Source organism: Oncorhynchus masou, chromosome 12 (assembly GCF_036934945.1).
Source record: "Oncorhynchus masou masou isolate Uvic2021 chromosome 12, UVic_Omas_1.1, whole genome shotgun sequence".
NCBI classification, from domain to species: domain Eukaryota; kingdom Metazoa; phylum Chordata; class Actinopteri; order Salmoniformes; family Salmonidae; genus Oncorhynchus; species Oncorhynchus masou.
In genome coordinates this window covers 52,596,770-52,611,808 of record NC_088223.1, presented here as the reverse complement: position 1 = coordinate 52,611,808, position 15,039 = coordinate 52,596,770, and the positions used below count along the sequence as shown (strand labels likewise).

General features: G+C 43.4%; 2 protein-coding genes across 5 annotated transcripts in view; one reads left to right on the top strand and one right to left on the bottom strand.

Moving 5' to 3' along the window:
* Nucleotides 1-10,736, top strand: part of LOC135550377 (calpain-5-like) — a 27,990-nt gene extending 17,254 nt beyond the window's left edge. The window contains exons 9-12 of the mRNA XM_064981107.1: nucleotides 8,956-9,158; nucleotides 9,287-9,408; nucleotides 9,535-9,671; nucleotides 9,825-10,736. Of these exons, the coding sequence (XP_064837179.1) occupies nucleotides 8,956-9,158; nucleotides 9,287-9,408; nucleotides 9,535-9,671; nucleotides 9,825-10,007 (645 nt within the window). The 3' untranslated portion in view covers nucleotides 10,008-10,736. The remainder of the gene's footprint in view (nucleotides 1-8,955; nucleotides 9,159-9,286; nucleotides 9,409-9,534; nucleotides 9,672-9,824) is intronic.
* Nucleotides 10,735-15,039, bottom strand: part of LOC135550378 (serine/threonine-protein kinase PAK 3) — a 56,893-nt gene continuing 52,588 nt past the window's right edge. For all 4 annotated transcript variants that reach the window (XM_064981108.1, XM_064981109.1, XM_064981110.1 and 1 more), the window contains one exon: nucleotides 10,735-15,039. In XM_064981108.1, coding sequence (XP_064837180.1) covers nucleotides 14,950-15,039 — 90 coding nt within the window. In that variant the 3' untranslated portion in view covers nucleotides 10,735-14,949.

Genomic DNA, 15,039 nt, shown 5'->3' with positions numbered 1-15,039 from the left:
ATTTGTTAAAAAAGTTTGAAATATCCAATAAATGTCCTTCATGATTGTGTCCCACTTGTTGTTGATTCTTCACAAAAAAATACAGTTTTATATCTTTATGTTTGAAGCCTGAAATGTGGCAAAAGGTCGCAAAGTTCAAGGGGGCCGAATACTTTCGCAAGGCACTGTACATATGAGATAAGTATGTAAACAAAGTGGCATAGTTAAAGTGACTAGTGATACATGTATTACATTAAGGATGCAGTAGATGATATAGAGTACAGTATATACGTATACATATGAGATGAATAATGTAGGGTATGTAAACATTATATTAGGTAGCATTGTTTAAAGTGGCTAGTAATATATTTTACATCCTTTCCCATCAATTCCCATTATTGAAGTGGCTGGAGTTGAGTCAGTGTGTTGGCAGCATCCACTCAATGTTAGTGGTTGCTGTTTAACAGTCTGATGGCCTTGAGATAGAAGCTGTTTTTCAGTCTCTCGGTCCCAGCTTTGAACCTGTACTGACTTCGCCTTCTGGATGATAGTGGTGAAACAGGCAGTGGCTCAGGGTGGGTGTTGTCAATGATCTTTATGGCCTTCCTGTAACATCGGGTGGTGTAGGTGTCCTGGATGGCAGGTAGTTTGCCCCCGGTGATCTACAGACCTCACTACCCTCTGGAGGCCTTACGGTTGTGGGCGGAGCAGTTGCCGTCCAGGCGGTGATACAGCCCGCCAGGATGCTCTCGATTGTGCATCTGAAGAAGTTTGTGAGTGTTTTTGGTGACAAGCCGAATTTCTTCAGCCTCCTGAGGTTGAAGAGGCGCTGCTGCGCCTTCTTCACGATGCTGTCTGTGTGAGTGGACCAATTTAGTTTGTCTGTGACAAACTCCACTACTGTTTCATCGATGTGGATAGGGGGGTGTTCCCTCTGCTGTTTCCTGAAGTCCACAATCATCTCCTTAGTTTTGTTGACGTTGAGTGTGAGGTTATGTCCTGACACCACACTCCAGGGCCCTCACCTCCTCCTGTAGGCCGTCCTCACTAATCAAACCTACCACTGTTGTGTTGTCCGCAAACTTGATGATTGAGTTGGGCGTGCTTGCTTTTCGTTGAACAGGGAGTACAGGAAGGGCTGGTTAAAATTGATGGGGCCCCAGTGTTGAGGATCAGCGGGAGGAGATGTTGTTGCCTACCCTCACCACCTGGGGGCGGCCCAAGAAAACAGGAAGTCCAGTACCCAGTTGCACAGGACGGGGTGAGACCCAGGGTCTCGAGCTTTGTCTTCCAGGGTACTATGGTGTTGATCCAAAACATCGATGAACAGCATTCTCACATAGGTATTCCTCTTGTCCAGATGGTTTAGGGCAGTGTGCAGTGTGGTTGAGAATGGCCAAGTCTGTGGACCATTTGGGCGGTAAGCAAATTGGAGTGGGTCTAGGGTGGAAGGTAGGGTGGAGGTGATATGGTCCTTGACTAGTCTCTCAAAGCACTTCATGATGACGGAAGTGAGTGCTACGGGGCGGAGCTGTTTAGCTCAGTTACCTTAGCTTTCTTGGGAACAGGAACAATGGTGGCCCTCTCGAAACATGTGGGAACAAAACTGGTATAGGGATTGATTGAATATGTCCTTAAACACACCAGCCAGCTGGTCTGCGCATGCTCTGAGGGCGCGGCTGGGGATGCCGACTGGGCTTGCAGCCTTGCGAGAGGTTAACACGGTTTTACTCACCTTAACTGTTTAAATGTTTTACTTGCAGTGAAGGAGAGACTTTTCAGCATTTTTTTGTTAAAAAAGTTTGTCAAATGGCATGTAAAATAGTTTGAAATAAAAAAGTTATTTAGTCTGCCTGGGAGCAAGACATCCTGGTCCGTGACTGGGCTGGATTTCTTCTTGTAGTCCGTGATTGACTGTAGACCCTGCCACATACCTCTTGTGTCTGAGCCGTTGAATTGAGATTTACTTTGTCTCTATACTGACGCTTAGCTTGTTTGATAGCCTTGCGGAGGGAAAAGCTGCACTGTTTGTATTCAGTCATGTTACCAGTGACCTTGCCCTGATTAAAAGCAGTGGTTTGCGCTTTCAGTTTCACGCGAATGCTGCCACCAATCCACGGTTTCTGGTTAGGGAATGTTTTAATCGTTGCTATGGGAACGACATCTTCAACGCACGTTCTAATGAACTCGCACACCGAATCAGCGTATTCGTCAATGTTATTGTCTAAGCTTTAGTTTTGGTAGCATTTAACTTAGCAACATTTTCGCCAAATAAATAAAATCATTTACCTTTTGTGTTTTCACATTACATAGCATGTTCAGTTTTTCCTGAAAGAATCTTTGTGTAAAAATCGCTCCCTTTTGTAACCGAAAATTTCAGTCACCAACAACGTCCAAACTTTTCAGTGACGCAATAAATGTGGTCTCTTATGGTCAATCTTCCAATGATATGCCTACAAATACGTCACAATGCTGCAGACACCTTGGGGAAAGCGACAGAAAGGGCAGACTCATTCCTCTCGCATTCACAGCCATATAAGGAGACAATGGAAAACGGAGCCTCAAAAATCCTGCTCATTTCCTGGATGCGAAACATGTCCCAGTCCACGTGATGGAAGCAGTCTTGGAGTGTGGAATCAGCTTGGTCGTACCAGCGTTGGACAGACCTCAGCGTGGGAGCTTCTTGTTTTAGTTTCTGTCTGTAGGCAGGGATCAGCAAAATGGAGTCGTGGTCAGCTTTTCTGAAAGGAGGGCGGGGCAGGGCCTTATATGCGTCGCGGAAGTTAGAATAACAATGATCCAAGGTTTTGCCAGCCCTGGTGGCGCAATCGATATGCTGATACAATTTAGGGAGTCTTGTTTTCAGATTAGCCTTGTTAAAATCCCCAGCTACAATGAATGCAGCCTCAGGATGTATGGATTCCAGTTTGCAAAGAGTCAAATAAAGTTTGTTCAGAGCCATCGATGTGTCTGCTTGGGGGGGAATATATACGGCTGTGATTATTATCGAAGAGAATTCTCTTGGTAGATAATGCGGTCTACATTTGATTGCAAGGAATTCTAAATCAGGTGAACAGAAGGATTTGAGTTCCTGTATGTTTCTGTGATCACACCACGTCTCGTTAGCCATAAGGCATACGCCCCCGCCCCTCTTCTTACCAGAAAGGTGTTTGTTTCTGTCGGCGCGATGCGTGGAGAAACCCGCTGGCTGCACCGCCTCCGATAACGTCTCTCCTGTGAGCCATGTTTCCGTGAAGCAAAGAACGTTACAGTCTCTGATGTCCCTCTGGAATGCTACCCTTGCTCGGATTTCATCAACCTTGTTGTCAAGAGACTGGACATTGGCGAGAAGAATGCTAGGGAGTGGGGCACGATGTGCCCGTCTCCGTAGTCAGACCAGAACTAATGTAAGAAATAACACGTAAAAAAGCACAGTGTATTCGGAAAGTATTCAGACCTTTTTCCACACTTTGTTACATGACAACTTTCTTCTAAAATTGATTAAACAACATGTTTTCCCTCATCGGGAAGTATTCAGACCTTTTTCCACATTTTGTTACATGACAACTTTATTCTAAAATTGATTAAACAACGTTTTCCCTCATCAAGCTCCACAAAATACCCCATAATGACAAAGGGAAAATAGGGTTTTTAAAAACGTTTGCAAATTTATACAAAAAAAACAGGAATACCCTATTTACATAAGTATTCAGATCCGTTGCTATGAGACTCAGTATTGAGCTCAGGTGCATCCTGTTTCCATTGATCATCCTTGAGATGTTTCTACAACTTGATTGGAGTCCACCTGTTGTAAATTCAAGTGATTGAACATGATTTGGAAAGGCACACACCTGTCTATGTAAGGTCCCACAGTTGACAGTGCATGTCAGCGGAAAAATCAAGCCATGAGGTGGAAGGGATTGTCCGTAGAGCTCCGAGACAGGTCAGTAGAGCTCCGAGACAGGATTGTGTCGAGGCACAGATCTGGGGAAGGGTACCAAAACATTGCTGCAGCATTGAATGTCCCCAAGAACACAGTGGCCTCCATCATTCTTAAATGGAAAAAGTTTGGAACCACCAAGACTTTCAGACCTGGCTGCCCGGCCAAACTGAGCAATCTTGGGAGGTGACCAAGAACCCAATGGTCGCTCTGACAGAGCTCCAGAGTTCCTTTGTGGAGATGGGAGAGCCTTCCAGGAGGACAAACGTCTCTGCAGCACTCCACCAATCAGGCCTTTATGGTAGAGTGGCTAGACACAAGCCACTCCTAAGAAAAAGGCACATGACAGCCCGCTTGAAGTTTGCCAAAAGGCACCTAAAGGACTTTCAGACCATGAGCAACAAGGTTCTCTGGTCTGATGAAACCAAGATTGAACTATTTGGTCAGAATGCCAAGCATCATGTCTGGGTGAAACCTGGCACCATCCCTAAACTGAGGTATGGTGGTGGCAGCATCACACTGTGGGGATGTTTTTCAGCATCAGGGACTGGAAGACTAGTCAGGATTGAGGGAAAGATGAACGGAGCAAAGTACAGAGAGGCCTCAGACTGGGGTGAAGGTTCACCTTCCAACAGGACAACGACCCTAAGCACACAGACAGGACAACGCAGGAGTGGCTTTGGGACAAGTTCTCTGAATGTCCTTGAGTGGCCCAGCCAGACACTCCCCATCCAACCTGACAGAGCTTGAGAGGATCTGTAGAGAAGAATGGGAGAAACTCCCCAAATACAGGTGTGCTAAGCTTGTAGTGTCATACCCAAAAGACTCAAGGATGTAATCACTGCCAAAGATGCTTCAACAAAGTACTGAGTAAAGGGTCTGAATACTTATGTAAATGTGATATTAAGTTTTCATTTTTATAAATTTGCTAAAATTTATAAAAACCTGTTTTTGCTTTGTCATTGTAGGGTATTGTGTGTACATTGATAAAGGGAAAATATAATTGAATCCATTTTAGAATAAGGCTTTACGTAACAAAATGTTGAAAAAGGGGTCTGAATACTTTCCGAATGCACTGTATACAGTACTTGATCAAGGATCTTAAAAAATGTTATTTCAGAATGTGTCCCCCCTGTCCCCAGTGAAAGTTGCACCCCTGTTCATGAGTACAAGGTTGGCCTAGTTGTTACACAGGATTTTGCTTTTTAAAGTGAAGTGTAACTTTATATAGAAATTGCTCATAGGTAACTATAATTACCCATTACCTGTTATCAAGTAAAAATACTTACAAACAAAAGATGAGCTTTTACTTTAGTCAACTTTACTGCAACAAAATAATAAGGATTTTTATTGTTAGATTAATACTTTGATTATTTAGATTAAACAAAGCTTTTGGACTACTCAATAACATAAAAAATAACTAATCTAGTGGTTTTTCAAATCTGAAGCTTATATAATTTGGTGAGTAGCCTAGATAGCTAGCTATTTTTAACATTACAAGTAACAATAGAAATCTGTCTGACTGTCTTCATCTGTTCCTTTCCCATCCTGGAGTCTGATACCTTGTGGGAATCTGTGGTAGAGAAGAAGAACGTATGACAATTTAGCATAGACGCTCTACATTACCCCCAATTATCATCATCATTTCTATAGTTTATGCATATGTAGTATACAGTGCCTTCAGAAAGTATTCACACCCCTTGACTTTTTCCGCATTTTGTTGTGTTACAGCCTGAATTTAAAATGTATTAATTTGCTTTTTTTTGTCACTGGTCCACACACAACACCCCATAATGTCAAAGTGTAATTATGTTTTTTCAACATTTTTACAAATTAATTACAAAAGTGAAAAGCTGAAATGTCTCGAGTCAATAAGTATTCAACCTCTTTGTTATGGCAAGCTTAAATCAGTTCAGGAGTAAAATGTTGCTTACAAGTCACATAATAAGTTGTATAGACACTGTGTGCAATAATAGTGTTTAATATGATTTTTTAATGATTAACTCATCTCTGTACCCCACACGTACAATTATCTGTAAGCTCCCTCAGTCGAGCAGTGAATTTCAAACACAGATTCAACCACAGGAAGGTTTTCCAATGCTTTACAAAGGGCACCTGTTGGTAGATGGGTAAAATATTTTAAACAGACATTGAATGTCCCATTGAGCATGGCGAGGTTATTAATTACACTTTGGATGGCCTTCAATACACCCAGTCACTACAAAGATACAGGTATCCTTCCTAACTCAGTTGCAGGAGAGGAAGGAAACAACTCAGGGATTTCACTAGCAGGCCAACGGTGACTTTAAAACTGTTACAGAGTTTAATGGCTGTGATAGGAGAAAACTGAAGATGGATCAATAACATTGTAGTTACTCCACAATACTAACCTAATTGACAGAGGGAGAAAAAGGAAGCATGTACAGAATAAAATGTAAAAAAAAACATGCATTCTGTTAGCAACAAGGAACTAAAGTAATACTGCAGAAAATGTGGCAAAGCAATTAACTTTTTGTCCTGAATGCAAAGTGTTATGTTTGGGACAAATCCAATAAAACACATTTTAAAGCATAGTGGTGGCTGCATCATGTTATGAGTATGCTTGTATTCGGTAAGGACTGGGGAGTTTTTCAGGATTAAAAAGAAACAGAATGGAGCTAAGCACAGGAAAAATCCTAGAAGAAAACCTGGTTCAGTCTTCTTTCCACTAGACTCTGGAAGACGAATTCACCTTTCAGCAGGAAAATAACCTAAAATACAAGGCCAAATCTACACGACGTGCTTACCAAGAGGACAGTGAATATTCCTGAGTGACGGAGTTACAGTTTTGACTTAAAACTACTTGAAAATCTATGCCAAGACCTGAAAATGGTTGTCTAGCAATGATCAACAATCATTCATCCAGGTGTGGAAAGCTCTTAGAGATTTACCCAGAAAGACCCCCAGCTGCGTCTACAAGTATTGCCTCGGGTGTGAATACTTATGTAAATGAGATATTTCTGTATTTCATTTTCAATACATTTAATACAAAAAAATCTAAAATCATGTTTTTACTTTGTCATTAAGGGGTATTGTGTGTAGATGCTTAATACATTTTGAAATCAGGCTGTAACACAACGAAATGTGGAATAAGTCAAGGGGTATGAATACCTTCTGAAGGCACTGTAGCTAGCTAGGCCTAGTTAGCTACCTAGCTCGTTGTTGTGTTATACAGCTAGCAATAATAGTGCTTGTGTCGACACAAGTAGTTCGCCAGCAAGCTAACGTTAACATGCTGGGTGAGTCTCACGTAATACCCTTACGGTACGGCTACCCTGAGGACAAGGTTCAGGGAAGATAAGACCATCGAGCCCAGCTAATGTTGGCTATCTAGTTAGCTAGCGAATAGTGATCATAGCATATTTGCCAGCTTTAGGTAGTTAGCTAGCTAGTTAGTCAAGAATAGACAATTAGGTGGTGTGCTAGCTAATTCCCCCAAAATGTACAGATTGCATGGAAAGTCTATTCTGTACATGGTAACTATATTGGACAACAATATAAATGCAACATGCTGTCACGTTCTGACCTTTATTTCCTTTGTTTTGTATTTATTTAGTATGGTCAGGGCGTGAGTTGGGTGGGCAGTCTATGTTTGATTTTCTATGATTTGGGATTTCTATGTTTCGGCCTAGTATGGATCTCAATCAGAGGCAGGTGTCATTAGTTGTCTCTGATTGAGAATCATACTTAGGTAGCCTGGGTTGCACTGTTTGTTAGTGGGTGATTGTCTATGTTGATGGCTTGTTTCAGCGCAGCTCGCATTAGCTTCACGGTTGTTATTTTTGTTTACTGGTTTCTGTATAGTGTTTCTGTGTTCAGTTTTTTCTTTAATTAAAACATTCAACATGAACACATATCATGCCGCATATTGGTCTTCCGATCCTTCTCGCCTCTCCTCTTCAGATGAAGAGGAGGACGACCGTGACACATGCAATAATAACAAATATTTTACTGAGTTACAGTTCATATAAGGAAAACAGTCAATTGAAATAAATTCATAAGGCCCCCAATCTATGGATTTCACATGACTGGGAATACAGAAATGCATCTGTTGGTCACTGATACAGTACCTTTAAAAAAAGTAGGAGCGTGGATCATTAAACCAGTCAGTATCTGGTGTGACCACCATTTGTTTCATGCAGCGAGACATCTCCTTTGCATATACTGTAGTTGATCAGGCTGTTGATTGTGGCCTGTGGAATGTTGTCCCACTCTTCAATGCCTGTGTGAAGTTGCTGGATATTGGCCGGAACTGGAACACGCTGTCGTACAAGTCAATCCAGAGCATCCCAAACATGCTCAATGGGTGACATGTCTGGTGAGCATGCAGGCCTTGGAAGAACTGGGACATTTTCAGCTTCCAGGAATTGTGTAAAGATCCTTGCAACATGGGGCCGTGCATTATCATGCTGAAACATGAGGTGATGGCGGCAGATGAACGGCACGAGAATGGGCCTCAGGACCTTGTGCATTCAAATTGCCATCGATAAAATGCAATTGTGTTCGTCGTCCATAGCTTATGCCAGCCTATACCATAACCCCACCGTCACCGTGGGGCACTATGTTTACAATTTTCATACATTGGGCAAATGATCACCTTCGATGGTCATTGGTAAGCTGGAAAAGTGTGTTCTTGACCCATTGTCAAATGCACAATTAAATGATTTAACAATGTAAAATATTGTTTATCATGTGGTTTGTGCAGGCTGATATATGTTGATTTTGGATGCTATGGTAACAAACATTCATTGTTACACTCCTGTAATCACAGACTGCAATTACCACCAGATACATGTTGTTACTACAGTGTAACTATGAATTATTACAATTAACTACAATACTTGTTACAGTGTAATTACATATGTAAGCACACTGTAATAAGGACCCCTTAATTAAAATGAAGTGTTACCATTGAAACGCTAAATCAATCTGTTCAAGCTGAAATAACAAACATTGGCGGAACAATCATGGTGAGAAATGGTTTCTTCTGATTTAAGGTGGAACTAAACAGAAAGTACCGCATGCATAACATTATCACCCAGACGAACGTGCAAACGTCGAAGTACATCAACGCCCGCACGGTGTTCACGAGGGTCACGCTCCCCAAGGGTCGCTACATCATCATCCCCTCCACCTTAAAACCGGAGATTCTGGGAGAGTTCATGCTGCGCATTTACACTGATGTAGACTCAGGATGCAGGTACTGGAACTAGTCCTGTTGCATAGCTAAGAGCCCCAATTTAGATGTAATGACACACTTTAGTATGATGTCGATGCAGTTTTTAGCAGTACTTTAAAGGTATGTGATGATCTCCCTTTGTCTCTCAGAGAGCTAACAGAACACAAGCCCAGGATGAGGTGTTGGAGTGCAGTCACTGGCTACCCCCATGCTGTGTCCCAGATCTACATCCACGGAGCAGAGGGGCTGGAGAACCAGGACGGCACAGGGGGTTAGGGAACGCTCCACAACCTCTAATGAATACTATACATTACAGGGAAACACAAGTCAGAAATAGACATTATCAGAGTTTACTCAGCATGACCTTATGGCTGGTTCATACTGTGTCATTGTGCAGGTGCAGATCCATATGTGATTGTGTCCTGTGAGGGCCGCTCAGTCCGGTCAACAGTTAAGGCAGACACCCTGGACCCGGTGTTTGAGACCAGAGCCATCTTCTACAGAAAGAAGCCCAGGAAGCCAATCACTGTGGAGGTAATATATAGAGGTGTCAAATGCCATACATACCAATGGGAACTAAAGATGAAGTGATTCATGAATTGGTACATTTGATGTCCTTAGTGTTAGTGTAGTTTTCATGCTTTGGTCTTACCTGGTCTACCCCTCCCTACTTGTCCTCTTCCCCAGGTGTGGAATAGTAACGCTGTGAAGGACCAGTTCCTGGGCCAGGTGGTTCTGACAGGCTCGTTAAAAGACTCCACCAAACCCCAGAGGCTCCAGCTAAGGAAAAGAGGCAGAGCCAAGGCCGACGAGATGCCTGGCTCCATCACCCTCCGCATCGTCACCTGCACCGAGCTCACAGAGATGTGACCTGGATCAGCTGACTACTACCTGGGTCACATTGACAATGTATACCAGACTCTGTCACCTCTTCCTTGCAACAACAACGCCAGAAGGAGACTTTGGATAGGAGCTTATCACTACAAGACATCATTTGGTTGTCAGAATGACTATCAATTCTTTTAAGGACTTGGCATTGTCATTGACCAAGAAGAACCTTCAAGCCTTCCGGAGTACATTTTTTCTTACTGTTATTGCATTACTTTGTGTTTTGTAAAGAGACAAGTTAAGCCTTTTTGAAAGGTTGAATGAATGTGAAAAAGTCAGCATGAAGCAAGACAAAATGCAATTATTTTATGCTAAACCATACACTATGAAACAAAATAGCTCATTGAAGTGATACACATGTTGTATCTGTATACAAAATGATGCAACATATACATTTTAATAACATGTTTGTTATCATATAGGAATGTATGTGCCTCTTTTGATATTGTTGAGAAACAGACGAAAAAGGTTTCAGTTTTTGCTACACAATATTGTCAAGTCTTGAATAACCTGAATGTACAGTGTCTACAGTGTAAGTTTTGGACTATGGTCATCAATTTGTGTCCTTCCACTGAGCAACTTGAAATGTCTAAAGGGTATACTACATGTGTCTAAACTACCATACTCCCCGTGCTCAAAATGATTTGCCAGGTAATCCCTACTAAAAGGTCACAGTACATCTATTCAAACCAAAAAAGTTCATTTACAATGATGTTTTAATTTTTTATTTTATTTCAGTCCAGTTCCCAAACTGCAGTATTTTGTTGTTTTACACTCAAGACACAGCCATGCACAATTCATAATTTAAAAAAGTCTATAGCTTTAACCACAATTAAAAATAGCTTATCCGAAACCTTAGTTTTCCCCTGTCGCGTTTTCTCATCTGTCTGTTTCCAAAGACGGGGCCTGCTGAGGTTTACCAGACGGATCAGCGGTTAACAAACCCACATGATAATAATAGTAGAATAATAATAGGAATAATTTAAAAAGAAACGCTTTTTTGTCTTTGTTCCATTCTCTTGATACACATTTATAGAGGAATTTTCACACCACGTGTACAGGTTTACACATTCAAAAGAGAGGAATGTACAGGAGCGACCGCAGAAGAGGAGCGGACCGGCGGGGCGGGGTGGGGCAGGCCGGGGGGCCGCTAGCTGTCCCAGAGTTCATCTTTGTGCTCATAGTTCAGGTACATAGGTGAGACCAAAGGTCACAGGGCAGATCGTCTCTGTGAGGTCCCTGATACTCTCAGCCACAGGCACACTCAGCAGTCGTGCTCCGGACAGACAGACAGGCTCCATGGGTGTGCTGGAGACAGAGAGGACTGCTTCCATTGGTTCTGTGTCCAGGTGGAGTACTGTCTGACACAGCCCAAGCAGGATTGGTCCATCCAGGAGCGTTTAGACAATGTTTATTTTCATGTTCAATTTCCAGGGTGCAAACCATTTACAAATACATAGGCCTACTATAGAGCAACCTGAATATTGTCATTGCATTTTTTCCATCTTATTTACATACATACACACATATTCTAACAATGTTAGCCTACTTGGAAAATGAATTAACATGTGTTGCTTCCCATGCATGAAATCGGCCATGTCCTCCTTGCAATGGCTCTCCTGCATTTCTACAGTACGTATAGCCTACAGTGGTGGTACGAGTGAGCAGCTACCCTGCACCTCACCGTCTGAGTTAAGGTGGACAACAGGAGTGGCATCTAGTGCTGAGGTAGCTCTCTCGCTTACAAACACACACACGTGCTCACACACACACACGTGTACACACAGCCACTCATGCATACACTCCCAGTCATCCACACACACACACACACACACACACACACACACACACACACACACACACACACACACACACACACACACACACACACACACACACACACACACACACACACACACACACACACACACACACACACACACACACACACACACTACCAGGGCTATAGACACAACACAAGGACAAGTGTCTATCCTGTCTCCTACTCTCTCTGTCCCAGGTCTGGACTTCAGTACAGTCCTAAGGGAAACTGTGGCAACTATGGAACAGACAGAGAATGTCACAGGGATGGTTATAAGTAAGCTATTGAATTAAGAATCAAGAAACAGTCTATATTTATGTAGAGAGAGAGCTTTTCAGAGTACTTGTCCAGTAGCCTCTGCTATGGGATGGTAGGAATGGCAGAGTGAAGGGGAATGTGATCCTCTTGTTTTCAATGGTCCGTAAGATAGGTTACAATTATACAATGGCACTCAGTCATCAATCCAAAAACATTTTCATGGACAAATGATTAACTAACACCCACCAATCTGCGGCCACACATTAAAAACTCACGGAAACGCATAGAAACAGATACAACTAAACTCACACAGTACTTAGGAAAGTTTAGCTGCGACAAGACACTGGAGTAATGAGTCTTAACTCACGCTGAGGAAGCTAAAGAACGGCATCCTATAAAAAAAACTATATATACACTCCTCATGGATGGACAAAGACAGACAGAGAGAGACAGAGAGAGAGCGAGAGAGAGAGAGAGAGAGAGAGAGAGAGAGAGAGAGAGAGAGAGAGACAGACAGACAGACAGACAGACATACAGACAGACAGACAGACAGACTCAGGGATTGTGCTCATTTGAACAAATGGCTTCTGCTTCAGATACATTTAGGTAAATTCACAGATCAGAGGTTAAAGCAAAAGTAAGGCTCACTGATGTGAAACAAGTGGTAACATTGGCAAACTGAAAAATATTTTCAAGCTCATTTTTGTTGGCAGGCTATCCTCACATAGACACTAATACAGTCTAGTCTGTCCAGTCTAGTCTGTCCAGTCTAGTCTGTCCAGTCTAGTCTGTCCTGTCTAGTCTGTCCAGTCTAGTCTGTCATGTCCAGTCTAGTCTGTCCAGTCTAGTCTCTCCAGTCTAGTCTGTCCTGTCTAGTCTGTCCAGTCTAGTCTGTCCAGTCTAGTCTCTCCAGTCTAGTCTGTCCTGTCCTGTCTAGTCTGTCCATTCTAGTCTGTCCAGTCTAGTCTATCCTGTCCTGTCTAGTCTGTCCATTCTAGTCTGTCCAGTCTAGTCTGTCCTGTCCAGTCTGTCCTGTCCAGTCTAGTCTGTCCAGTCTAGTCTGTCCTGTCCAGTCTAGTCTGTCCAGTCTAGTCTGTCCTGTCCTGTCTAGTCTGTCCAGTCTAGTCTGTCCTGTCCAGTCTAGTCTGTCCAGTCTAGTCTGTCCTGTCCTGTCTAGTCTGTCCATGCTAGTCTGTCCAGTCTAGTCTGTCCTGTCCAGTCTAGTCTGTCCAGTCTAGTCTGTCCTGTCCAGTCTAGTCTGTCCAGTCTAGTCTGTCCTGTCCAGTCTAGTCTGTCCAGTCTAGTCTGTCCAGTCTAGTCTGTCCTGTCCAGTCTAGTCTGTCCATTCTAGTCTGTCCAGTCTAGTCTGTCCTGTCCAGTCTAGTCTGTCCAGTCTAGTCTGTCCTGTCCAGTCTAGTCTGTCCAGTCTAGTCTGTCCTGTCCAGTCTAGTCTGTCCAGTCTAGTCTGTCCTGTCCTGTCTAGTCTGTCCAGTCTAGTCTGTCCTGTCCAGTCTAGTCTGTCCTGTCCTGTCTAGTCTGTCCTGTCCTGTCTTGTCTGTCCATGCTAGTCTGTCCAGTCTAGTCTGTCCTGTCCAGTCTAGTCTGTCCTGTCCAGTCTAGTCTGTCCAGTTTAGTCTGTCCAGTCTAGTCTGTCCTGTCCAGTCTAGTCTGTCCAGTCTAGTCTGTCCAGTCTAGTGTCCTGCAGTAGATTGTGACACCTTCAGAAACTGACGCGTCTCAGACGTTCTGATTGGAAATTGACTCTGGACAAACAATTACAAATAAATTAATTTACTAAATCGATTTTAACTAACTACAGGTAGTAAGTTCATAACATGGGTCTCATACTTGAACTTGAAGAACTGGAAAATGTTTTCAAAGCTTTTGACTTTGGAAACGTGAACACACTGTGGCCCATCCGAGAGGCAGTAGTGATTGAATCAGCCTCCACTACAGCCTTGGCCCAGACATTCTCTATGTCAGATCTCTGAACATCACACACACGCACACACACACACACACACACACACACACACACACACACACACACACACACACACACACACACACACACACACACACACACACACACACACACACACACACACACACACACACACACACACACACACACACACCTGCAGAGGATGAGCAGGTTGCAAGTTGGTTACACAGAGCCAAAGTCATGCAGGCATATGTCGGTTCCCGAGTCTCAGAGTCTGTCTCTCATGTAAAATGTTCAATGCAGGAGAGGCCTTATCGGAAAGACCTAGAAGAAAAGGGAACCGAGGTGATCGCTGGACAGAAAGGGAAGGAAAGGGAAAGGAAAGGAATCACAAGCTCTCAATGCTTCCTGGATCTCTCCCTCTTGAAAAGGAGCACAAGTTTTTTCTTTGTATTTTCTCTTTTTTTGTGTTTTTGTTAAGGAGCATCTACTCCCCTCACAGGACACACACACTTACACACACACACTTTACACACACACAAGCTTACACACACACACACACACACACACACACACACACACACACACACACACACACACACACACACACACACACACACACACACACACACACACACACACACACACACACACACACACACACACACACTTACACAGTACCGATGGACTGCTCCACATGTACAGAATGCTGGCGGACTAAAAGAGGAGGCAGGAAGGTGATTCAGTAGCAGCATCTCGGCCGCTGAGAGGCCCTGTAGGCCAGCTGTCCATCCTCTGTATGAGGCAGCAGGGGGGTTGGTTACTGTTTATCCCTGTGCTGCCTGTCTCACAACCCCATGGAGCAGTGTCCAGCTCTGTGTGTGGACACACAGCGCCTCCTAGCGGCTGCTGTTCTTGATGGCTTCCTTGGCTGCAACAATCAGGGGGCTTAGGCTGGACAGAGGCTTGGCTAACTTCAGGAACGAATG